Raw genomic sequence first — 25830 nt, 5'->3', positions numbered from 1 at the left:
AGAAGTTTTCCTCACTCGGGAAATTAAGGGAACACTACCTCAACCTACATGCTCCACTCACAAAGCTTCAACATACAAGCTTCAACAAAAGAAAATTCAAAGAACTTAGCGAAGAAAACTTTGGTGTATTTAACACAATACGTTGAAATGAAGGAAAGTTTATTTATTGATATCCCCGATAAGTTACAAATATGTACATATACTTGAGTTAAAATAAACAAACAAGAGGGAGCCTTCACAAAGGTTGCTTAGGAGAAGTCTCAGCAGTCGGTAGAGCCCCAGAAAGAGAAGGCACCGGAGGGGGATCATTCAGAGCCTCAGTACTGGACAAAACCCTAGAAGGAGGAGGCATCAGAGGTTGATCATTTGGAGCTTCATTACGCGGTACAGCCCCAGAAGACGAAGGCAATAAATGCATTTGGAACAAACCCACAAATCTCTGATGATCAAGTAAAACCTGACCATCAGATTCCTTCATCTGGTCAAGCTTCCTCTTCATGTTTGTAGCATAGTCATGTGCGAGCCGGTGCAACTGTTTATTCTCATGCTTGAGCCCTCTAATCTCCTGTTTGAGACTCATCACTTCAGCCGCCAATGATTCAACTTGGCGGGTTCGAGCAAATAGGCGTTGGGCCATATTAGACACAGAACCTGCACACTGAACACTGAGAGCAAGAGAATCCTTAACAGCCAACTCATCAGACCGTTTGGAAAGTAGTCTGTTATCTTTGGGAGTGAGAAGGTTCCTGGCCACTACCGCAGCGGTCATATCATTCTGTTGGAAATGTGCTCTAAAGCCAATCATATGATGATACTTTACGGACATTTCACATGTTAAACTAATCTAGTTTTACATATAAAGGGCAAAGATTATTGTTTGAGCCGTCTCATATAAATGTTATATGCTTAAACGATAAAGTCCAAGGAATATGTGATTGGGAGAATGTAATCTAATGAAGTTAGATTCATGAGACCATTCTTTCGTAGACACATCCTAAATGTTCCTGATCATAGGATTGTCAATTGGGCATTGACAGTCCGTAAAGATCGGTACGTACTATGTCTTCTCTCAGGGAGAGTGATTAGTCTCGAGTCATTGGTGTGTGTGACATCAAGACAAGTACGTAGGTGCTCAATAGAGAATGAGTACACTGAACGTGATCAACGAAGAGTTCTCATATTCCATGTCACATAAGAACTCATGGTTGGGATAATGCAAAGTAGTCCTTTGACCTGAGGCATCACAGTTGTCTTGTGGTTAAGTCCTTGATCTTTGATTATGTCAAAGTCACCCCCTCGGGGTGTCCACGGCATCGTTGGGGTTAAGCCACTTAGCTATGGAGACAAGTGAATGCGCAACAAGGGATCTCTAACCTTCAAACAGTTGAGGGAGAATACTCTATGATATGATTTGGAATCTCTGGCCAGAGTATGAATGAGATTAGGGAATGCGTTCCAAATCACATTCAAGGAAATCATATAAGCAAACGATTTACATTGGATAGTAGACATGAGTAAATAAACTATCATACCAAACAATGTGGTCAAGAGTATTAGATTAGAGAAGGACCGTATTGCATTTGTAATCCCGAACTGAATAGGTTCTCCACCTCTTCTGATTAGCTTGGGTAACCATGATATGCTGCTAGGTGTCACTCATGGTTTGTGGAAGCCCTAAACGTGTGTAATCACTAAAGGGAGAATTGAAAATAGTTTCAATTCACAATCGATGTAAAATGGTTTTAATCGCCCACTACCTCGCTAAAAGGAACCTAATGGATCGCACACCGTAAAAGGTAGAGATTGGAGATTAAACGGAAATGAGTAAGAATGATTAAATGGTTTAATCATTTATTTATGGCAAGGATTAATTAATATGTTAATTAATCAAACGAATAAGTTCGTTAAAGACTTCGGGATAGTTTTGGACCTTAAGGCCCAATGGGCTTCGAACGTCAAGCCCATTAACTTAAGTTGTATGACAATTTAATGAATGAAGATTCATTAAAGCCCAAAAGCCCAAAATCCCCTAAATGGCCGGCCATGATGAAATGAATTAGGGTTTTGGTTGTTTAGGTCACTTAAAGAAGTGACTATATAAATGATTTTATAGCCAAATATTCATTAAGTGATTAAGGGTTTATTTTGGGGGAAAATTGGTGAGAATTGTCTCTCCATTTTCTCTCTAAAGAGGCCAACACCTTGGAGGGTACATCTAGCAATCCTACTACTCCAAGGTCACTCATTTTCTTCTACAATCAAACCTTGGTGAAGAGACTTAGAGGTTCCCTATTTTGGGAACTTGGAGAAACCTAATTTTCCATCCAAATCCATGGATCTAAGAAGCAAGGAATGAAGGCCCTATCTCTTTGGGTGATTAGCCTTTGCTTATGCAAAGAGGAATCTACAAAGGTAATAATTTCAACTCACTTTGTTTTGAGTTGATTAATGGTTCACCAATCTACTAGGCTTTGAATTTCATGGTAATGTTTTGTTTTTGAGTACATGCAAGCATGATTCCGCCTTTAATTGTTAATTGCATGCCATATGATGTTGCTCAAATGAACATGTTTTTCAAAATAAATCCTTCACATTCTTCATCACGGAATCCCCAACGGTAAGAGGACCAGTAGGGGAGACGAAGGATGGGCGCCATATGTTGTCTGGAGAAGGCGGGGCAACCTCTTCAACAAGGTTCAAGTCAAAACGACGGTCGGAGGGGCCAGACATTTTCAAAGGTGTTGAAGAGAGAAGAGGTCGGACAAATCAAGATCTTAGAAGTGCAAGAATGGAGCTTCTACTGGTGGATATTCAAGTGTGCTTTGGAACTTAATGTCAGCCCCTATAAAAATCTGCACTCGACGAAGCTTCAGAAATCGAAGAGGCGTTTGCTTTCTCAAAAGCTGGGCTGCTCAGAGACCACGAGGGTCGATTTTAGAAATCGAAGAGGCGTTTGCTTTCTCAAAAGCTGGGCTGCTCAAAGACCACGAAGGCCGATCTCAGAAATCGAAGAGGCTTGCTTTCTCAAAAGCTGGGCTGCTCAGAGACCACGAGGGCCGATCTTAGAAATCGAAGAGGAACCTACTTTTCCAGCCTTGTCAGCACCTGTCACACGCACACTCAGCTTTGCGGAAATTATGGGCATTCTGTCGAAGATTTCTGGCGAAGTAGAAAACACATGAATCGTACTGTTCAATCACCCACTTCCCACACGCAACAGTAACTCATGGGTACCACAGATAACTTTGCCAAAGTTCTCTGACAAAGTTGAGACACGTGAAGCTTGCAGCTCCCGCTACATCGCTCTGACCAAGAAGGGTAAAAGAATTGCAAAGAAACAACACTAACAAAGTTTAGACACATAAATTTTGAAGGTCTAGCTACCATATTATTACCCACAAGGGTAAAGGAACAGTACCACTGCTGGATAATTGGAAAGTCCCGGTGTGTCAACCTCTGTGCTTCGTGGCAAGGTAGACTAGCAAACATGCCCAACCTTTACTCACATTCGAGAAAACACTCCCAACAGGATTGTTTGCTCCAAAATCGAAGAGGCACCGCCCTCCGAATCTCGAGAGCCAGACTCCCAACATGATTACTTTCTCAAAAATCGAAGAGAGGGTAAAGGAACAGTACCACTGCTGGATAATTGGAAAGTCCCTGTGTGTCAACCTTTGTGCTTCGTGGCAAGGTAGACTAGCAAACATGCCCAACCTTTACTCACATTCGAGAAAACACTCCCAACAAGATTGCTTGCTCCAAAATCGAAGAGGCACCGCCCTCCGAATCTCGAGAGCCAGACTCCCAACATGATTACTTTCTCAAAAATCGAAGAGAGGGTAAAGGAACAGTACCACTGTTGGATAATTGGAAAGTCCCTGTGTGTCAACCTCTGTGCTTCGTGGCAAGGTAGACTAGCAAACATGCCCAACCTTTACTCACATTCGAGAAAACACTCCCAACAAGATTGCTTGCTCCAAAATCGAAGAGGCACCGCCCTCCGAATCTCGAGAGCCAGACTCCCAACATGATTACTTTCTCAAAAATCGAAGAGACACCGCTCTCCGAATCTCGAGAGCCAGACCCCCAGTAGGATTGCTTTCTCAAAAATCGAAGAGGCATCGTTTTCCGAATCTCGAGAGCCAGATCCCCGGTAGGATTGCTTGTTCGAAAACCGAAGAGGCACCACTTTCCCAACTTCAAGAGCTGGATCTCCTTGGATAAAGCTTGTCTGTAATCTTCACACGCAACATCAGCTTTCCAGATACCACATACCACTTTTTCAAAGTGCTCTGACAGAGTTAAAACATGTGAAGCTGGCAGCTCCCACTACCGTGCTATGACCAAGCAGGGTAAAGGAATAGCATTATTACTTGATGTTAGGGAGACTCCTATATATGTCGACCTCCATCCCTAACGGACAGGCAGACCTGCAAAAATGCTCAACCCTTTCTCTTATCTGAGAGGACACTCCCAACGAAGCCTTTCGAAATATTCAGCTTTCTTTCCCCCCGATAATACCTCTGTAAACAAGCTATACTAGAGCAAGAATATCTCATATCATCAGGGTTAAAAGCAAGAGTATCCCATATCATGTTTTTTCCCTGTCTTTTCCTTTGGCCTTGTTCTTACCTGCAAGACAAGGAGAAAGAGAGCAATCAGTCAGCACTTGGAATCAAGCTTCCAGCCAGGAACTGACTGCCTGGAACCCCTTACCTGATTACTTACCTGGCATTCCTCTCGAGTACTCATCTTCAACATCTTATGCTTCCAGGGAAGATACCGCATCTGCCTGAGGAACAGATAGGGCAAGTGAGAAGGATACAAGGAAGCATGTGGAGACAAGCGTAACAGCACACGTGCCGATACATCCACTACTCTGTCAAAAGCAAAAGTATCCCATATCAGCAGGGTCGAACGTACTCTAGATTTGATGGACTTGTTTTGACCCTCAAATTCTTCAGTCGGCCTTATACTCTGGAGGAAACCAGAAAACCCTCCAGCCCAGTTCAAGAATAAGCCTGTGGAAAGTTACTTCTTCAAAAGCAAAAGTATCCCATATCATCTCTTCTCATTTTTCTTCTCTTTATCCTTCATGCTGCCTACAAGATAGGGAGAATGTGAACAATCAGCCGGAGCTCTGATTGCTTACCTTGTCTGTCACCTCTTTCAGCAGATCCCCTAGCCCGGCGACTTGGGGGACTCCTACTACATGGTTTGTATCGCGCTTGACCAAGCCTGAAACTACAAGTAAGCTTCAAGTGAAATTGATACATTACCTTGTGCATCTCCACCAGTTACAGATACCACCCCTGGATGGAGGAAGAGTACTTCCAGAGAAGATGCCACATCTACCTATGAGACAGATAAGGCAAGTCAAGACGATACCACACTCCGGTACTTAGAAGTTTCGTGGTTACAAGATCATTCTCCCACAATATTTCCTAATGTCATTTGTACTAAATCATTCACTTGTACTCACTAAAGGAGAGCTTGAACCTATGTACTTGTGTAAACCCTTCACAATTAATGAGAACTCCTCTATTCCGTGGACGTAGCCAATCTGGGTGAACCACGTACATCTTGTGTTTGCTTTCCTATTTTTATCCATTTATATACTTATCCACACTAATGACCAGAGCAATCTAGCGAAGATCACAAAAAGTAACCGTTTTCGCTACCTAGGATCTATCTTGCAAGAGAACATTGAATTAGATGGAGATCTCAACCATAGAATACAAGCTGGATGGATGAAGTGTAAGAGTGCATCCGGCGTGTTGTGTGACCGTCGTAGGCCACTGAAGCTCAAGGGAAAATTTTATAGGACGACAATAAGGCCAGCGATGTTGTATGGCACAGAATGTTAGGCGGTGAAGCATCAACACGTACACAAAATGGGTGTAGCGGAGATGAGGATGCTTCGTGGGATGTATGGGCACACGAGAAAGGATAAGATTGGGAATGAGGATATCCGAGGTAAAGTAGGAGTAGCCAAAATTGAAGGAAATATGAGAGAAAATCGGTTCCGGTGGTTTGGACATGTGCAAAGAAGGCCTACTGACGCTCCGGTTCGAAAATGTGACTACGGGACAGAGGTTCAGGGCCGAAGGGGTAGAGGAAGACCTAGGAAAACTTTGGAAAAGACCCTAAGAAAAGACTTGAGTACTTGGATCTAACGGAGGACATGACACAAAACCGAGCGCAATGGCGTTCTAGGATTCATATAGCCGACCCCACTTAGTGGGAAAAGGCTTTGTTGTTGTTGTTGTTGTATTTCTTTTTGTATATCCTTAGCTCATTAATTTGTATGTGGTTGATTTACATTGCAAAGATAACATGCGGTTTCCTCATATAAACTTTAGTTATATAGATCCTATATTAAGTTATGGTTCATTAAAGAGTATGATTTCACTGTTCAAAAGAGGTAAAGAAATTAATTCGTAATATAGGTTCTTTATGGCATTTGTTGTCTATCTCAGTTGGATTTTCTTGATTTAAGACTATCTGAATCACAGAATTGGTAAGTTAATGTTGTTGAAAGCCAGAGCTTTAAGTTCAATGAACCTTGCCTTTTTAAAAGTGTTTCATGATATGGGGAGGGCAAAAACGGTTGAATAGGATCATATATGGCGTCCTATATTGGTAGTTTTTGTGGAGTTGGGGCAACTTGCAAACAGTGCTTGTCATTTATAAGGTTTAACTTTTCACTTCCATGAAACTTAAACATCTGAAGTAATGTTGTGAGGAGGCAGGACAAGGTTTATATGGAGAATTCCAGTTCTGAGATGAGGCTTAAATGCTTTTTGTTTTATCAATGCAAATATAGGAATATGGAGGAGTCGTTCAAAACTTCTCTGGAAAACCAGGAACACATTATCGAACTCTCTGGTGATAACTACAATTACACGAAGACCATTTCTTTAAGACAATTTCCACTTATAGTCCGTCTGTACTAGAGTCATGGTTGGAATTAAATTAGGTCAAGTGGGAACAACTTTTTGTTTGCTTGAATCGATGATTTGACTCCTTGTAATTTTGATGGGAGTTATTTTGTATTGTGGGAGGGCAAGTTGGATTTCAACTTGGTTACTAATGTGGTGGTGTCAAAAGATGGTCTTTTTTATCAGTGATTCTTCTTTTATATGATTAAGAAATTTGATTGTAACAAAATTATAATAGTTTACTTTTATTTTTTCCTTTGTTAAAAATTTGTGTTATTTACTTATTGTCTTCTTTTCAGGACAAATTTCTGAATATGATTGGGGGGATACATCAGAATTTTGAGTTTCTACAGACACTTGCCTCAAAATGCTCTTACAATATATTTAGTGCAGAGCATGTTCGCTGTATTCTAGATGATCTATCTAGCAACAGTCCTGGAAAGAGGCACTTGGAGGCTGCTTCTGTGAGACTTCTGCTGGTAAGAAGTTTTTTTGCCTAGAGCATTTGAATAATACTTTCTTCAGCAGAAGAGTAAAACTTTTGAATGTGAATGTTTAAGTTAGATTGAGTTTATGTGATAAAAAAGACAAAGCTAACCGGACGAGAGAATGGCCATGAAGGGTTGGCAAGCACAAAAACACGTAGCATGTAAATTTAAGCAATGGCCATGAATTACTGTGGTGGTGGTTGTCTAGAAACAATTTAGCAAGCACATATAGCATTTCTGACATCGATGAATCTCAAGGACTGAGCTAAGTTTTATGATTTACGAGCGCCAGGTTATAGAATGAGTTTGAGTTCACCTGATGCTGTCATTTGGTAGTATGTTGGCTTTTCGTCTAACTTTTAATGGCCCAAATTGGCTTCATGCATTGCCGATGGGATATAGCTTGAGAGAATAAGTTAGTTTCCATAAGTGGATGAGGTATTATTTAATTTTTGTGTGTATACAAGTAGAGTTTACCTTTTATTTATTTATTTATTTATTTTTTATTTTAACGGAGTTCAACCTTGTATCTATGTTTTATATAAGATAAGACTAGGAGTAAATAAGTTTGGATGTGTGACCAACTACTAAATATCTAGGGAATATTTGTCTCTTCACTGTATGAAATTGTCTTTCAATTGTTTTCTGGTTCAGGCAATAACCAGCTTTTTCCAACTCTCCTGAGAGGTTCACAAGTGCAATTTCAGAAGTTATTAAACGAGAGCGACCCAATTAATGATAAGTTGATTGAAGTATTAGCCAAAGCAGGCTCTCACATATCAGTTAAACTCAGGTAATTTCTGCAATTTCTCTGATTCTTATGCATTTTTTAGCAGGATGGAGTTTTATGTTCCATTGGAGACTATTGTGAAGGGTCTCCTCGTTTATCTTATTTCGGTTGTTAATTTGGCCAGTCATTCAATTTTGGATGTTTTCTCTGTCAGAAATTGTTTTTGTTAAATATATATTAAAAAGAGCTTGTACATGGTGCACACAATCGAAGGAAAATATAAAAGGGTCAAATCAAGGATTTTTATTCTGTAACATGTGCATGGATTCTGAAAGTCATGTATGTCAGTTTTTCTAATGTGCGTGCGTGACTATTCCTTATACGTGACAGGAGTAACTGGTCAAATTGTTAAAATACCCCAACCTTTAAAATACATGCTATGATATTTGGGCTTCTTACTTTTGCTATTTGCTTATACATTGTATATTCCTTTAGCATCAGTTAAATGAGAAATAGATGCCTTTCCTCTCCGTTCCTTTTGTTAAATATAAAGCCTTTTGAAATCTAAACCTTTTTTTTTTCTTAAATGTTTAGAGAGTGGCTTTAACTTTTTTTTCTTCCTTTGAAGTGAAATCCACCACTTTATGGAGATGGCTTGTCTGGAGGGGACTCGCGTTCAGTCAAAATATGCTGTTTCAGCAATTGCTGCTTTAATTGATAATTCGAAGCAATTCATTTTCCAAGATCTATGTAAGGTATGCTTAGCTTGAGTTTGGAGTTTTAGGTTCGTTTATCCATATTTATCGTTAAGTATCTTTCAGCTCAGTGTTTTAAAACACTCCCCGAGGTGCGCCTAGGCGGCCTTGTAGGTGGGGCGGGAGTGATAACGCCTCTACCCAATGGAAACTAGCCTAGGTGCAGTCGAGGCGCGCCTAGGCAGCTGAGGTGAGCCTGAAGCCGGGTGGCTGGCGTTCCCAAATCCATCAGTGACCTGAAATTGAAGTCGAATGGCTCTGTCGTCTGGGTAAATTGAAGTTGAAGGCTCTATCGTCTGGGTTTAGGGTTGCATTGTGTGGTGGCCTCTTCATGAGGAAGAGGACCCGAAGAAGAGGAAAATTATTATTATTTTTTTTAAAGACTTGGCCCAAAACAACGTCAGTTTGGCCAAGTCTTTAATTTTTTTTTAAATGACTTGACCCAAAATGACACCATTTTGGGCAAGTCTATTTTTTCTTTTATTTTTAAAACCCACAGCAGTCCCCAATTATTTAGGTCCCGTAAGGCTTCGCCTCACGCCTCAAGGCTTTAGCCTAGGCAGGGGTATCCATGAAATGCCACGCCTACGCCTTCGCCCTTTAAAATATTGTTTCAGCTTCACATAAACTAGGTTATATAGATAATCTATTTATATTTCTAAATCACATACACTTTATGGCGTTCATTTGCCTCCTAATAAGTATTAGGGAGAATGACAAGTCATCCATTTCAGTTACTGTAAAATAGTTAGTTATATCTAAATGTGATTAGCTGTGCTAATGGTTGTAATTAGTTTGGGTTGTTATAAGGTTAGGCAGTTAAGGGGTATTGTTGTAAATAGCCAAAGGCTATATATATATCCTCACAGTGTACAATTATGATGTCAAGAAAATACAATTAGAAAACTTACAGAGGAAGTTTTCTGTTTCTATATGGTATCACGCCATTTTGCTTAACAGCATCGATTCCTCCTTCTGCTCAATCGATCGATCGATTCTTGCTCAATTCTCTGTTCTTCTTCTCTGATTCTTCAATTCTTCTTCTCCGATCTTTCTTGCCTCGTGATTTCTGCAAGATATGGTGGCGCAACCCTCAAGACACCGCCTGAATCATCTTCTCCGTCGATCCAAAACCCTAATTTCTCTGGTAATCCAAGTCCTCTGAGTTCCTACACCTCTCTTACAATTCATAACATCGGCACCATGCTGCCGATTAAGCTGAAAAGATCAAACTACCTTCCATGGCGTGCATTGTTTGGCCCAATCCTCAGGCGATACAAGCTTCTTGGAATCATTGATGGAACTGAAGCATGTCCATCGCCATTCTTGCCTGATCGCAGCATCAACCTTGCATTTGAGGAATGGTATGAAAAAGATCAAAATCTTTTGATTTGGTTTAATTCCACACTTTCTGAGGAAATCATCCCTTTCACGATTGGGGTTTCCTCTTCTCGCGACCTTTGGGTGAAGCTTGAACAAAGATTTGGTGGAATTTCAAAGGCTCACATTCATCAATTGCGGTCGCGTCTTCAATCGGTTCAGAAAGGATCTCACTCTATTTCTGAGTATCTTCAAGAAATTAGGAAATCTCCGATTCCTTGCAAGCTGCTGGTGCCTCTGTCTCTGATCGAGATCTTATTGCAGCCACTCTTCATGGCTTGCTTGATGAATTTAAGTCTTTCATAGAGTCTTTCATAGACTCAATCATGCTTCGATTGTCCTCTACCTCTCTTGATGAGCTCCATGGTCTTCTTCTCACTAAGGAATTGTCTATGGCTCGACGCAAAAATGCCAGATCATCTTTTGCAACTGAGCCTTTTCAAGCTTTCTTGGTGCAATCTCAACCCCCTCTATTACGCACTCCATCTGTGTTTGCTGCTCAGCACCAACTCCAATCATGGCACCAACCAAAATCTCACAATCGTGGAAAGAATAATCGGGGCAATTCCTTCTCTCATAGAGGCAATCGCAACTTCCATAACAACCGTGGTCATTACTCCAACAATCGTGGCAATCGCAGTTATCAAAGCCCTCGCCAAGATCAAGGTTCTTCCACTTTCAAAGTTCCTTGTCAAATCTGTGGATCTACCAGTCATGAGGCTATTGATTGCTTTGATCGCATGAATCCAGACATTTGTGGTCTGATTCCTCCAGCCAAACTCGTTGCTATGTATGTCAATCACTCTGTCAAACCATCTCCATCTTGGTTGATTGACTCGGGTGCCACCTTTCACATTACCAATGATGTTGCCAATATTTCTTCTCCTACTCTCATACTGGCGAGGACAAAGTGTATATTGGTGATGGTAAAGGACTTTCTATTCATCATATTGGTTCATCATTCTTGCATACTCCTCATACTTCTTTTCAGCTCCGAAATGTTTCACATGTTCCATACATGAAACATAATCTCTTGTCTGCCTATCAGTTTCTTAAGGATAATAATTGTTCATTGACCTTTGACCCTTATGGATCCAATGTCAAGGATCGTATTTCGGGGAAGATGCTTTTGCGGGGACTGGTTAGAGATGGATTCTATCCTTTTCAAGACTCAAGTACTTCTTCAAATTCATCACATACAGCTTTGCTCAGTATTAAAGCTCCTGTTAAAGTTTGGCACTGGCGCTTGGGTCATCCTTCCTCCTCTATTCTCAGAAGGGTAATCTCTAATCATACACTGGCATTACACGACAAGTCCACTGTTGATTTCTTCTGCTCAGATTGTGCACTTGCAAAGAATCACAAGCTTCCTTTTGGAGTAGCTTCTTCAAAAACAACTCAAAGTCTTCAACTTTTGCACTGTGATATGTGGGGTCTAGCATCTGTTATTTCAAATAGTGGTTTCAAGTACTATTTGCTTCTTGTTGATGACTTTAGCAAATATAGCTGGTTCTTTCCTTTGAAGTCCAAGTCCGATGTATTTTCTACATTTGTTGTCTTCAAATCTTATGTAGAAAACTTACTTGGAAATAAAATCAAAGTTCTGCGTTCAGATTCAGGGGGTGAATTCATCAGCACATCTTTTGCATCATTTCTCAGACAACGTGGCATTTTTCATCAATTTAGTTGTCCCCATACTCTTGAACAAAACGGTTGTGCTGAGAGAAAGCACAGGCACCTTGTTGAGACAGCTCGTACTTTGCTAGTTGCTTCTCATGTTCCTCCTGTATTCTGGGTTGAAGCTTTCTCCACTGCAATGTATCTCATTAATCGGCTTCCCATCTCTGGTGTTTCCCAGTCACCATGGGAACTACTATTTCACCAACCCCCAGATTACTCCAAACTCAAAGTGTTTGGTTGCCAATGCTTCCCTTGGCTCAAACCCTATGTTCACAGCAAATTGGATGCCAAGAGTAAATGTTGCACATTTCTGGGATATAGCCTACAACATAAAGGCTATCGGTGTCTTGATCCCCTTACAAATAGAATTTACATCTCCAGACACGTTCTCTTGATGAAAATACCTATCCATTTTAGTCACTTCAACCTCACGGTTCTCATCCAGATGCAGCATCTCCAGCAGGCTCTTCATCTCTGGATCTTCATTTTGATAACTATATTCCCAATCTCTCCTCTAGAAGTGCATCGCCCTATGTTTCTGCCCGTCTCCCGTCCTCCAAGTTCAGCTTCTCCTAGTACCTCAGTACCTCTCTCTTCTAGTTCTGTTTCTGTTTCAGAACCCTCACCTTTGCCACATAGTTTGCCAAGTCATCCTCCTATCCCCATTAATTCTCATCCCATGATTACAAGATCCAAGGCTGGCATATGTAAATCTAAGTCTCAGGTTTATGCAGCAACCAAACATCGTCTTCCTGTTGATCTTGATTATGTTCCCAGTACTTACTTGCAAGCTTCTAAGCATGCTCACTGGCGAGCAGCCATGCAAGATGAATACAATGCCTTGATATCTACTGGTACTTGGTCACTCGTCCCCTCTCATCCTTCTTAAAATTTAGTTGGCTGTAAGTGGGTGTTTCGAGTTAAGAAAAAGGCTGATGGTACTATTGATAGGTACAAAGCTCGCCTTGTAGCAAAGGGTTTTCATCAACAAGAGGGTATTGACTTCCAAGAGACCTTTAGTCCGGTTGCAAAGCCGGTTACAATTCGCATCCTCCTTACTCTTGCTGTCCAATATAATTGGTTTCTCAATCAATTGGATATAAGCAATCCTTTTCTTCATGGGGACTTAAAGGAGGATGTCTACATGCAACAACCTCCAGGATTTGTTGATCCTACTTCTCCTAGTCATGTTTGTAAGTTGAGAAAATCGTTATATGGACTAAAACAAGCCCCCCGAGCCTGGTTTGACAAACTCTATCAAGCCCTTCATTCTCTTGGATTCAATCAATCATCCTCTGATGCATCTTTGTTTGTTCTCAATGGTCCTCATTTAGTTATTGTCCTAGTGTATGTTGATGACATTCTTGTGACTGGTCCAAACTCTCACCTCTGTCAACAGTTTATTAAACAACTCAGTTCTCAGTTTCCAGTAAAGGATCTTGGTCCTTTACACTACTTCTTGGGCTTAGAAGTACACCGATCCTCACAGGGCATTTTTCTACACCAAACCAAATACTTACTTGATAGTTCCATTGGTTTCTCTAAACAATTATTTTGCAGATATATGGCCTGAAAACACTTGTCAAGAGCTTCTTGCCACACCGGGGAACTCACACCAAACAGCAAATTAATGAGCTCAAGGACAACACTAAACGGCAAATTAATGAGCTCTGTGGCATTTTGTCCACAATGCTGCAAAAGGGAGAAACTGCAGAGGGTATCACCTCAGGGTATGATTTCAGATTCTGTCATCAAATAGAAAGTTTTAAACTGTATGAGCTTGTTCTTAACTTTTATGTGGGTTTAATTCTTCGTTCTGGCTCAAGTGAATTGAAGGTCAAATTAACGAACTCATTTAATTATATATCTCTGCCTCGCGCTCGGGCTCTTTTTTTAGCTTATACTACATGTGTTTGGATATCGTCTCAGCTTTTGACTAGAATCTCTGTGGTGCTTGAATGAAGCAGTAAAAAATGTGGTTTTGTTTTCATAAGCATGACTGCATTAGTAGTTGAGTTTATTGTTACAATTCTTTTTCTTCCAGACTTCTGCTAAATATGGGAAGAGGGATGCTTTGGAAACTTTGACGTTCAGAAAGGAGATTCTCAACTGTTTGTTTAGGCTTTTATTGTGAGTCTCTGACTGATGCTCATTATTGTGAATGGCAATTTTGAGCAACACACAACTGAATAAAAAGGCTACAGTTTTCTGCTTTTTTTTTTTTTTGGTGCTTTTAAAATCTGTGTTCAGTGAATGTGATAAGTATTTCAAACACCACTCATTTGGTTTCACTTATTTTTATTGCAGTGAAAGTGATAAGGCTTGTATTAGATTAGCTGCTGCAAAGTCTGTTCTCCGGCTTGCTCAAAGATGGGATTTCCATATTTCTCCAGAGATTTTTCACTATATAATTTTAAGGGCAAAGGTATTTATGTTTGGTTCTGATTTGTGTATCCTAGTGTTGTCCTTCGTTTTTCTTGGTTACCTGTTATTCCAGTGGACTTCTTGTTCGAACTTCATTTCCTGTAAAGCTAATGGAAACATATTCCTGAATCCTGATGGAATTTGAGGTTCTGGTCCCTGGAGCTCATGATAGTTTATTGCTAAAGTATAAATGTGTCTTTAGCGAACTTAATAAGATTCACTGATTTTTCTAGTGAGCTGTCCCATTTATAGACTGATTGACAAATGGTAAAAGAAATGCACTTTATAAAATTTATTAAAAAAATAGATGGCATGAGACTGCAATAAGCGTGTTATGCATCTATCAATCACCAGTAATGCTTAATCCAGTTAGTTGACTTGCATCCCGTAATATTTATATATTCTTCAGTTTCTTCAGATTTGATTTCATTGTCACTCTTGAATTGCCACTAATTATATGTTCACGGTCATTTTTCTTTTCCTTCTTACACATTTCAGGATGACTCACCATTGGTGAGAAGATCACTTCTTGATAAAACACACAAATTACTGAAGGAGCATGCCATACCTATCAGATATGCAAGTGCTTTCGCAATGGCCACCTCAGATTGCCTCAAGGATCTGCAGGATGATGTATGCTAAATATGCTGTATCTATCTATGAGTTATTTCTGTATGCTTGAGCAAGTAAATGTATTCTGATACCATTCAATTTAGTCGTCAAAATATATTGCAGAATTTGTCAAGGATTACAGTAGAGAAGCTCAAGTGCGTCAAATCTCTGGAGTCCAAGAAGGATTAAACACTGATTTTCCAGCATACATAGTGGTGGCCAATTGTCTTGATCGTGGGATATTATTGAGGAACAGGAATCCATGTTATCAAAAGATTTCCTGCGATTATTTCTAGTATGGAATGAGTCAATCATCCACTCTGGTATCTTATTGAACAAAAATGGTGATATTGTTCCTCCATTGATCAAGAATTTTGATTTTTGGGAAGTATCATGATCATCCAATAAGAAGTGTTTCAATTTTTTTCAAATGAACGATTTGAAGACCTATTGATTCTAACAACTGATTGCAAGACCTTTCAATTCATAGATGTGGATCTCGGACCTATGAATGGGGATGTTCCCAAAACTCACAAAAAAAAAAAGGAAGTGAGTTAGACAAAAAGAGAAGAAACGTGGACAAAAAAAGAAGTAACTTGGACAAAAAGATTTATCCATATTCTTGCTCATGATACAGGCTTCCCACCTGACGACTGTCAAGATGAAAATGCATATGCTCAGTTTTGCAGGTATGTAAATATATCCAGATAATATTGGAGATTGCCTAGTACTGAATATGAATGCAGCTATGCTGACACACTTTGGATTATGTTTCTCTTTGCAGTCCACTGTTAGTTTTATTGCCGGCTTTCGTCAATGCCAGTAATGCTGCTGGTACTCTGGATATTACCAAGGATTCTGTCTTGTATTTGATTTTCATTTTCCATGCAATTAAGAGGGCTGAGGATGCTATAGACGTTGAACTAACTGGTGTAAGAGTTTTCCTTCAGAAGATCTTTTCTCCTCTTCACTTTATGTTTATGTTTTTTAATTAAGGAAAGGAGGTTTTTCTTGTTATGCAGAAGCTGCATATTCTGGCAGAAATTGGGAACTCTTTTGTGACGTTAACAAATCATAATGGCATCTCCGCATCACATGCTCCTGGGAAAGTTTTTCTACCATCATCCTTATATAAAGTAAGTATCTCTAATAAAAGTGATGAGCAGTTTTCAATAAGATTTGATATTCTTTTCTTTATCTTTTGGCTGGAAGAAATTTAAATTTCTAGTTAATTGTTCCACATTATTTCACCTTTTTATTATCTGTTCTGTGCAGTCCAATTCAAGATGCCTCAATCAATCATGTTTTGGTGAGTACTTCTTCAAAAGGTTAGTTGACATATTTAAATCAAATATCTCTTTGGTATGTATCTCCAGTTTTCCTTTACAGCTTTAGTTATATTGCCCCTATGATTTTCTTAATGATATATTCTTCCTATAAACATTTTGTTGGAAACATTTTGTTGGAAACTCTTTCTTCACGTTTCAGCCTGCCAGTGCTCTTCCTAGACGTGGGCGTAAGTGTCAAGAGGATAGCACACAATCCAGTGTTTTCAAGGACAACAAACTTATCTTAACATCTTCCAAGATAGTTAATTTGTCCAGTGATGGGGGAGCTGAACCCCGGAAGGCTGAGAAACAAGGCACCAGTACAGGAGGACGTAGGAGAAAACGAGATCTCTCTCCAAGTGATTCTGATAATGATTACCAGAATGGTGTATCCAAAAAATCTGGGATTACTTTGGAAAAAGAAATACTTTCATCTTGTGATTCTGTAGCTACAATCGGTGGATCAAATGTCTCAGTCCAGAATTTGAAAAAAAATAACATTCGATTGATGGAAAATGTTAATGTGAAAAGAAACATTAACATGGAACATTCCAATCACCCCAGAACGAAGCTAAGGGGCCCTTGCAGCTGGAAAGTAAGAATAAGCTCTTTCTGAGAATACACTTGAAATTGTATTACATTTTTTAGATTACTGTGTCCTTAGAAATATTTTATAATTAATTATGTAGGAAATTAGTGAGAAGGATGAGGCATTGATTGGGCAAAGGATCAATTTTTTGTCTCCAGTAGATAAATGGTGAGCATTCCCCCAGTTAGGAGATGATTTTCAGCATTGTTTTAGCCCTTGTTTATAACAATATTTGTTTTTCTTTACCAGTTTTTATCCAGGTACAGTGGATGGTTATAACACTCAAAACAATACGTACAAGGTGACTAAATATGACTATATTTTTTATTTCCATTTTTAAACAACTATTTCAATGATACAGTAAACTATGTGGAAAGTTTTTAGAGATTAAATTTCGTTGCTTTTGTTTCATCTTTAATGCGTTGTAAGCTGGATACGTTGTGTATTTATCAAAACCATCGCCGTACTACTTGATCTGAATTATTGTGATTAATTTCCCATCATACTGGCAGATCACATGTGATAGTAGCTGCGACGTTCAATTAGTATGCTTGGAAAACCACTCCAAATGGCCTAATGGTTCTTGCCTAGTTGGGTTTGCTCCCCAGCCTAGGTTCGAACCCCGAAGCTGTCAAAGTGGCCAGGCACTGTGCTGCAATGCACAGTTGGAGCATTTCACATGCACCGGAGGGATTAGTCCTCGGGCCTAGGAAGCCTTCGGGATACCCTTGACTTAGTAAAAAAAATAAGATTAAAAAAAAAAAAAATTAGTATGCTTGGAAAGTGAGCTGGGAAACTATAAGTGATGTTTCACTGGAGGAAAGGGTAAGAGTGAAATACTATGAATGCTTTATTAGCTTGCAAATGTCAACTTCAGTTTATATTGTTTGACATTTACAATTTTAACTGGTTATACCATTCCCTCAAAAAGTGGCTATATCGTTGAAATCTTAAGTGGACTTGGATGAAAGTATCATTTCCGCCTCCATGTAGTTAGTTTTAGTCATAAACTAGATATATGTTTTAGTTTTCTATAGATGTTGGAACTACCTCTTGTTCAACCATCACCACACCCACAGTTTGATGCAACGTTGTTGATAGTGAGTAACAATCTACGTTGTTTCTTTAAAGGATGTGTTCTTATGAGACACAAGCTTGGAATGGATTTGTGTACAACGTTCATTATATACAAATTTATTATGGATGTATATGGTCTCATATTTATCCGATGCATCATTCATTAAAGTTTCCAATGCATGCTACCCAGGAGTCTAAATACCATTTGACAACATTCAACTATAGCGTGAAAATTATTGTCTTTTTGTGCGTGCAGTGTGTTCCTGTGAATTGTGAAAGTTGCACTCTGAATGCTTTGCCCTGTTCCAATGATGTTATGCTAACTCTGTAGTTTTGGATGTAGCAGAAACGAAAGGCGGGGAAAAAAGCCTCTGTGGACACATCGGCATCAGAAGTTACCAATGCAAATGAGGATGCTGTAAGGCTTGCATTGTATTTTCGTTGTTATCATTACATTTTGCTCTTATACATTGACATATCAAGTCGAATAATTTCTTTGCAGTATCGTTGTTTCTTTGCAGCCCAAGCAAGCAACATCGGAACAGTTTGAATGCGTAAATACACATCTACGAGTCATCTTGCTAATGAAACGCTGTAGTACTTAGCAACGGGTATGTGTTCTTCTAATGCTAGTTGAGAGGCAAGAACAGATTCTCACACATATTTGTACTTTTCACAAGTAGAATGATAATTTAAGACAATGTCCGTGTCATTTTAATCAAGCGTGGAAATGCCATCGGATCGAAGGGCTAATTCTAATGTAGTATAGCAACGTAGGTCGCTGCCTGCATCTCTTTTGCAATGTGTGCTCTTGTTTACATACGACATTCTCACAATATCGAACTTTCTGAGCTCAATAGCTACGATTCAGTTCCTAAATACGTAAAACTACAACGTTTACTCGTATAATAAACAGTCTGGTTTTACAAACTTTTCGTTTTATTTTACCATATAATCCGTACTAGAACTTGGAGAATCATACATAGTATAAGCCGTTGGATTAGAAATCCGCCGGCTAAGCAGCAATCTTGTAGTCAGTCATCCGCATATAGAAGCCATGTTTCTTGTAATTGTTAAACATCCTCAGATTCAACCACTTCCCTGCCTTGTATTCTGGATACTTCGCCGGGCTTCTTTCGTCGACCAATTCATCCAACGGCTTCATTGTTATGTCGTGAGACGGGTGAAAAAATATGGGGATCGAATACCTCTCCGTTTCTGCGTGCACCATGGCTCGATGCTCGACGCTTTCGTAAAGATCATTGCTCCATACCTGCCAAGAAACCAAAGTTTTTAATCGAATAATGTTAACAGGATGAACATTTGCTCAAGAGATGTAGTACCTGAAGAACATCACCAACGTTGATGACAAAGGAATCCGGGACAGGCTTGACGCGAACCCACGCTCCGTCTGATTTTCGCAGCACATCGAGGCCTTCAACATCTTCTTGAGCAAGGACGGTAAGAGCGCTGGGGTCCCTATGTCCACCGGTGCCAAGAACAAGGTCCGGTTTGGGGCACGGAGCGTAGTAGTTGAGCCGGGCAAAGCTTGCCTGATTCTCGAAGTATCCATTCAACCTCTTAGGAGGTAAGCCTAAGCTGAGGCTTACCAGTTCCAGCAGATTGAAAAACAACTTCTCACATGCTCGACCATATTCTTCGCATGTTTCCCTACATGACATGTTATGTTGTCAGATTGTTAATAATTTACATAACATTAGTATTTTGTAAGGGACATTTACCTGAACTTGGATAGGTTCTCGGGCCACGGAGTGTACCATGGAACAATTTCGGGGTCATCGGGTTCATGGGAAGCCGGCATTAGCATCCCATCATTTACATAAAAATCATAAACTTCTTTCCAGTCCTTGAAGTCTTTGCTATGCTCATCGTTATGAAACCCTGCTGTGTTATGAGCCTCTCTGCTCACCTTCTTCTTCTCCTCCAGCGGCAGCGCGAAGAACTTCCTCGACGCCTCCATAATTCTTCTCCGAATATCTGAAGGCACGCCATGGTTGATCACCGTGAAGAACCCCCACGTCCTGCAAGCCTCCCCTATCTTAGCGGCAAGCTCTTCCACTGCCTTATTGTCAGAGCCGGCTGACATTTCTCGGTTGGTTATCGGAGTGAGATCGATCAACGGGATTCCTTCGCCTTCGGTGATTACGTGTTTAGGCCTGTATTCTTCTGATAGAATGTATGATGGATTGATTTCTTCCATTGTTAAGGAGCTGCTTATCCTAGCTAGGCACTGGTAACATTGCATTTATAGTTGCATAAGGGCTTCATTTCATTGGCCTTTTTTTTTCTTTTTCTTTTTTGAGGACAACTGGTGAGCAGTTACGGTTATCCATCTCTTTTGGAGAATTTCACTCTGCTTGTGACTACAGTTAAGCAGACTTACTAGCTCGGAACATCAAAACCCCAAACCTCCCGCATTGTTTTGTTTATTGGGCAACCGCAGTCCATACCCTTACCACTAGGCCCTTTGTTGTGGTTAGCTTCATTTCATTGCTAATCCCTCCCATATATTAATGATGGGTTACTGTCATTAGGATTTAATTAATTATGGTGGTTGGACTAATTGCATGATGGTACAAATTTCGTCACACAATCCGACTCAGGCTTCACTTGTCTTATTACAAGACCAAGACCCAGTGATATTTTTCTGTAGGTCATTTATCAATAAGGCCAAAAACGTTCAAAGTTCAAACCAAAGAGAGTTTCATTGAAGTTTCTGCAACGTTGAATACTTTGGCTAGTTATTGGAAATCTTGTATCCATTGTTATTCACTTGACAATAACAATTTGAAAAATGTGCATAAGTTTTTCGTTTTTACTTACGTTGATTCATTATTTATATTTATGTTAATTTGTGATTTGCAAAAAAGAGTAACGTAATGTGTTCATGTGAATGAGGCATGTGTTTACACAAAACAAAGGAAAACATGCGAGGACTTCTCGCACAGGTCACTTATCTTAGTAGTACTCTTGCCAAAACTCATTTAACTTTCCAGGTCAAATGAGATGCGGGACATTTGAGTTGGTATTAATGGTCACATCCAATTTAATTTATCTTTTATATTCGAGATAAGCTATTTATTGCTCAAATATGCGCCTAAGTTCTGCGCATGGTTTTGTCATTGAGCCTAGACAAAGCACCATTATTCAAGCCTTGTCTCTAACCGTATTCAATACAATTAATCCAAAACCAATTGAATGGTTTGGAATTATTAAGTTGGATTCAGACGTTTGGCAAAAGCTTGCGTGAGTATTTTGATTCGTATTTTCTGTTCTCAACTTAGTAAGGTTGGTCCTGAAGAAATTAGATACCGTTGTAAAGGTGGGTGGCACTTTCGTGCATAGACAAAGTTAAGAAAAGAGGGTGGAGATGCACATAATTTTAGAGGTTTCTACCAAACCCTCCTTAAGCACATCTCACAATTGCTATAAAAGAGATACAATGTATTGTTTCCATTACTTTGTAATTTTAGTATGATAATGAGACTATTGCTACTACCTTGAGGATGTAGGCATACTTGCCGAACCTAGTAAATATTATGTCTTATTTACTTTATATTTCACTGCACACATGTCATCAATTTCACAACAGACACACTATACATAGTTGCTACGCTTTTTTTATATTTTATTTTATTATTTTTTTAAAGGCTTCTATTGTGCTTTAAGAAAAATCAATTACAAAATAAAGCAGTTAAGCGTTTGATAAAATTGTATTTTTAAATAGTTGTGAGTATGAAAAACAGTGTCAAAGCATTTGGTAAATTTCAATAAAAATGATTTAATTGTATATAATGAAAAAAATGGCGGTGGTGGTGCCAATAAAAAGGTGTGGTGGTTGGGCTGCATAAGTAACAATGGTGGCAGGGGCAGCGACAATGGGGATGGTGGCAGTTGTGGTTATGGTTGTGTGACAGTGGTGGCAGTTTAAGAGGGGTGGTGGTGGTGGTGTTGTTAACAATGGTGGTGGCAGTTGACAGTTGTGATTGTAGTGATAGTCGTGGTAGGTATGCTTATGGTGGTGGTGGCAGTAATGGTAATGGTGGTGTAAGAGGTTAGGGTTTGTAGTGGTAGGTGGTGGTGGTCACTTCCAAGGATAAAATGTGTTTAGAAGGATATGAATTAAAAAAATTCATTAAAGACGCAACTTCACTTTTTATTAAAACAACCTACATACTACTTTTAAAAACTGTTGTTTGTAGGCTATTATTGTCACATCTCGACCTGGGCCCCCACCACATCCCAGGCTCGACTCCACCGTAGCACGATATTGTTCACTTTGGACCTCGACCACGCCCTCACGGTTTTGTTTCTGGGAACTCACACAAGAACTTTCCAGTAGGTCACCCATCATGGGATTGCTCTCGCGCGAACTCGCTTAACTTTGGAGTTTCGATGGAACCCGAAGCCAGTGAGCTCCCAAAGGGCCTCGTGTTAGGTAGAGATGAGAATATACATATAAGGCTTACATGATCCACTCCCCTGGACGATGTGAGATCTTACAATTACTATTAAAATAAGAAGGATATTTATTTTTTACCAAATTTTTTTTTATTGCTTAACTTTAAAATGAAGCAGTTTTTGGTTAAAAAAAACAATACAAAACTAGGCCTTAGAAGTATCACTTATAGAATCATTTTAACTGAAACATTAAAGCATTCCTAGCAAATTTTGATGGCAATTATGTAGATTATACATGGTGTTGTTACTTTGCTTACAAAGATGGTGGAGGTGGAATGACAAAATGTGGTGGATGACAAAATTGGATAACCAAAACTTCCCTTTTGCATAAATTGCTCCAGCTCCGGATGAAGTAAGAGACTTATTTCAAAACAAAAAGGGTAAATTATCAATTTAGTCATTGAATTATCACTTGAGTGAAAATTAGGTTCCTAAAATATTTTTTAGAAAAATCAGTCATTGAATTATAAAAATCAGTCAATTACATCTCTAATATTAGATTTGAAGATACTATATTCAATTTTACATCAATTTAAATCACGTACTTGCATGTGACACATATGGGAGAGTAGATTTGTAATTTAACATAACAAAATAGTATATAGAGTTAACTTTAGAGGGTAATTAAACGTTAAATTCGCAACCTATATGAAATGTTAAGGGCTTATAGGCGAAAAATAATGGTATTACACTCTAAAGTGTGTCAAGTGACTTAAGTTGACGAAAAATTTGATTAAATAGTTTTGAATATAATAGTAGGAATGAAATTAGCAATTTTGTTATGGATTTAGGGACTTATTTTACCGAAAAAAATAATTCAAAAACGTAATTTTCACTGAAGTGATAGTTCAATGGCTAAATCGACACTTCTACCAAACAAAAATATCATTTCATCATAAAAAGCCGATAAATGGTGGAGTGAATTGCTCCAAGATCCTTCGAAGAATGATCATCTATTTTTCAGATAAACAAGTCATCTTTTGCATAGTTTGATTCATTGTAGTGGGAATGAGACATTGCATTAATGGTTAGCCACTTAACATTACGGTTTAGTGGTATTCTTCTACACTTGTAAGTGAGAGGTCTTAGATTTGATTCTCGTCAAAGACGAATTTGAACCACATTATTCCTAGCCCATTGTGAGGCTAACCCTATCTCATCTCTCTTAGTGTATATAATATCGTTTGTTAAATTTTATTTTTTTTCCATTAATGGCTAGGATAAGGGCAGTTAAGGTCCTCATTTTGAGGACTTGTAAAAATCAAATGCATATTAGCCACAATATTATATTAGTTTAGATTCAAAGGTTTAAAATATTTGACAACTTAATAAACCAAAACCAACTTAAAATCCATTAATTATTAGAAAACTAATTTCTTGTTTTGGTTTATTAAGTTGTGAAATAATTTGTATAATTAACCTTACCGTTTATATATGTATGACCATTTTTTATGCTAACTATTTCATTTTATATGTAGGAGTAGCCGAAATTGAAGGAAAGATGAGAGAAAATTGGTTACGGTGGTTTGGACATGTGCAAAGAAGGCCTACTGACGCTCCGATTAGAAGATGCGACTATGGGACAGAGGTTCAGGGCCGAAGGGGTAGAGGAAGACCTAGGAAAACTTTGGAAGAGACTCTAAGAAAAGACTTAGAGTACTTGGATCTAACGAAGGACATGACACAGGATCGAGCACAATGGCGTTCTAAGATTCATATAGCCGATCCCACTCAGTGACTTGGATTTTCCAAGTCTCCAACCAAGAAGTTTTCCTCACTCGGGAAATTAAGGGAACACTACCCCAACCTACATGCTCCACTCAGAAAGCTTCAACATACAAGCTTCAACAAAAGAAAATTCAAAGAACTTAGCGAAGAAGGCTTTGGTGTATTTAACACAATACGTTGAAATGAAGGAAAACTTATTTATTGATATCCCCGATAAGCTACAAATATGTACATATACATGAGTCAAAATAAACACACAAGAGGGAGCCTTCACAAAGGTTGCTTAGGAGAAGTCTCAGCAGTCGGTAGAGCCCCAGAAAGAGAAGGCACCGGAGGGGGATCATTTGGAGCCTCAGTACTGGACAGAACCCTAGAAGGAGGAGGCATCAGAGGTTGATCATTTGGAGCTTCATTACGCGGTACAGCCCCAGAAGACGAAGGCAATAAATGCCTTTGGAACAAACCCACAAATCTCTGATGATCAAGTAAAACCTGACCATCAGTTTCCTTCATCTGGTCAAGCTTCCTCTTCATGTTTGTAGCATAGTCATGTGCGAGCCGGTGCAACTGTTTATTCTCATGCTTGAGCCCTCTAATCTCCTGTTTGAGACTCATCACTTCAGCCGCCAATGATTCAACTTGGCGGGTTCGAGCAAATAGGCGTTGGGCCATATTAGACACAGAACCTGCACACTGAACACTGAGAGCCAGCGAATCCTTAACAGCTAACTCATCAGACCGTTTGGAAAGTAGTCTGTTATCTTTGGGAGTGAGAAGGTTCCTGGCCACCACCGCAGCGGTCATATCATTCTTCATCACGGAATCCCCAACGGTAAGAGGACCAGTTGGGGAGACGAAGGATGGGCGCCATATGTTGTCTGGAGAAGGCGGGGCTGCCTCTTCAACAAGGTTCAAGTCAAAACGACGGTCGGAGGGGCCAGACATTTTCAAAGGTGTTGAAGAGAGAAGAGGTCGGACAAATCAAGATCTTAGAAGTGCAAGAATGAAGCTTCTACTGGTGGAGATTCAAGTGTTCTTTGGAACTTAATGCCAGCCTCTATAAAAATCTGCACTCGACGGAGCTTCAGAAATCAAAGAGGCGCCTGCTCAGAAATCGAAGAGGCGTTTGCTTTCTCAAAAGTTGGGCTGCTTAGAGATCACGAGGGTTGATCTCAGAAATCGAAGAGCCGTTTGCTTTCTCAAAAGTTGGGCTGCTCAAAGACCACGAAGGCCGATCTCAGAAATCGAAGAGGCGCTCGCTTTCTCAAAAGCTGGGCTCCCTAGAGACCACGAGGGCCGATCTCAGAAATCGAAGAGGCACCTACTTTTCCAGCCTTGTCAGCACCTGTCACACGCACACTCAGCTTTGCGGAAATTATGGGCATTCTGTCAAAGACTTCTGGGGAAGTAGAAAACACATGAATCTTACTGTTCAATCACCCACTTCCCACACGCAACAATAGCTCATGGGTACCACAGATAACTTTGCCAAAGTTCTCTGCCAAAGTTGAGCACGTGAAGCTTGCAGCTCCCACTACATCGCTCTGACCAAGAAGGGTAAAAGAATAGCAAAGAAACAGCACTAACAAAGTTTAGACCCATAAATTTTGAAGGTC

General features: G+C 39.6%; 2 protein-coding genes and 1 long non-coding RNA gene across 3 annotated transcripts; 1 reads left to right on the top strand and 2 right to left on the bottom strand.

The window, feature by feature from the left end:
- Window positions 1-25108, bottom strand: LOC126633365 (uncharacterized). The gene is made up of 2 exons (XM_050303945.1): window positions 24707-25108; window positions 1-457 (listed from the first exon to the last, which is right to left on the bottom strand). Exons 1-2 carry the CDS (start codon window positions 25028-25030, stop codon window positions 236-238), a joined length of 546 nt encoding a protein of 181 aa, XP_050159902.1. The 5' UTR covers window positions 25031-25108; the 3' UTR covers window positions 1-235.
- LOC126633368 (uncharacterized) lies at window positions 2602-6279 on the top strand. Its single transcript, XR_007627041.1, has 2 exons — window positions 2602-2927; window positions 2993-6279. It is a non-coding gene; the product is annotated as an uncharacterized LOC126633368 (long non-coding RNA).
- Window positions 18880-20258, bottom strand: LOC126633363 (protein DMR6-LIKE OXYGENASE 2-like). The gene is made up of 3 exons (XM_050303943.1): window positions 19747-20258; window positions 19348-19675; window positions 18880-19277 (listed from the first exon to the last, which is right to left on the bottom strand). The coding sequence occupies exons 1-3, from the start codon at window positions 20223-20225 to the stop codon at window positions 19020-19022; spliced, it is 1065 nt and encodes a 354-aa protein (XP_050159900.1). The 5' UTR covers window positions 20226-20258; the 3' UTR covers window positions 18880-19019.
- Window positions 25109-25830: the final 722 nt, after the last annotated feature.

Source organism: Malus sylvestris, chromosome 8 (genome assembly GCF_916048215.2).
Source record: "Malus sylvestris chromosome 8, drMalSylv7.2, whole genome shotgun sequence".
NCBI classification, from domain to species: Eukaryota; Viridiplantae; Streptophyta; class Magnoliopsida; order Rosales; family Rosaceae; genus Malus; species Malus sylvestris.
This window is presented reverse-complemented; position numbering and strand designations above follow the sequence as displayed.

What these genes read in the sequence shown, in the direction of transcription:
- LOC126633363 (XM_050303943.1), bottom strand. Translation starts at nt 20,225, where the DNA reads ATGGAAGAAATCAATCCATCATACATTCTATCAGAAGAATACAGGCCT. An exon ending in GAGAACCTATCCAAGTTCAG is followed by an intron (nt 19,676 to 19,746) that starts GTAAATGTCCCT and finishes CATGTCATGTAG; the next exon opens with GGAAACATGCGAAGAATATG. An exon ending in ACGTTGGTGATGTTCTTCAG is followed by an intron (nt 19,278 to 19,347) that starts GTACTACATCTC and finishes GTTTCTTGGCAG; the next exon opens with GTATGGAGCAATGATCTTTA.
- LOC126633365 (XM_050303945.1), bottom strand. Translation starts at nt 25,030, where the DNA reads ATGAAGAATGATATGACCGCTGCGGTGGTGGCCAGGAACCTTCTCACT. An exon ending in TGAAGGAAACTGATGGTCAG is followed by an intron (nt 458 to 24,706) that starts GTTTTACTTGAT and finishes TCTGATGGTCAG; the next exon opens with GTTTTACTTGATCATCAGAG.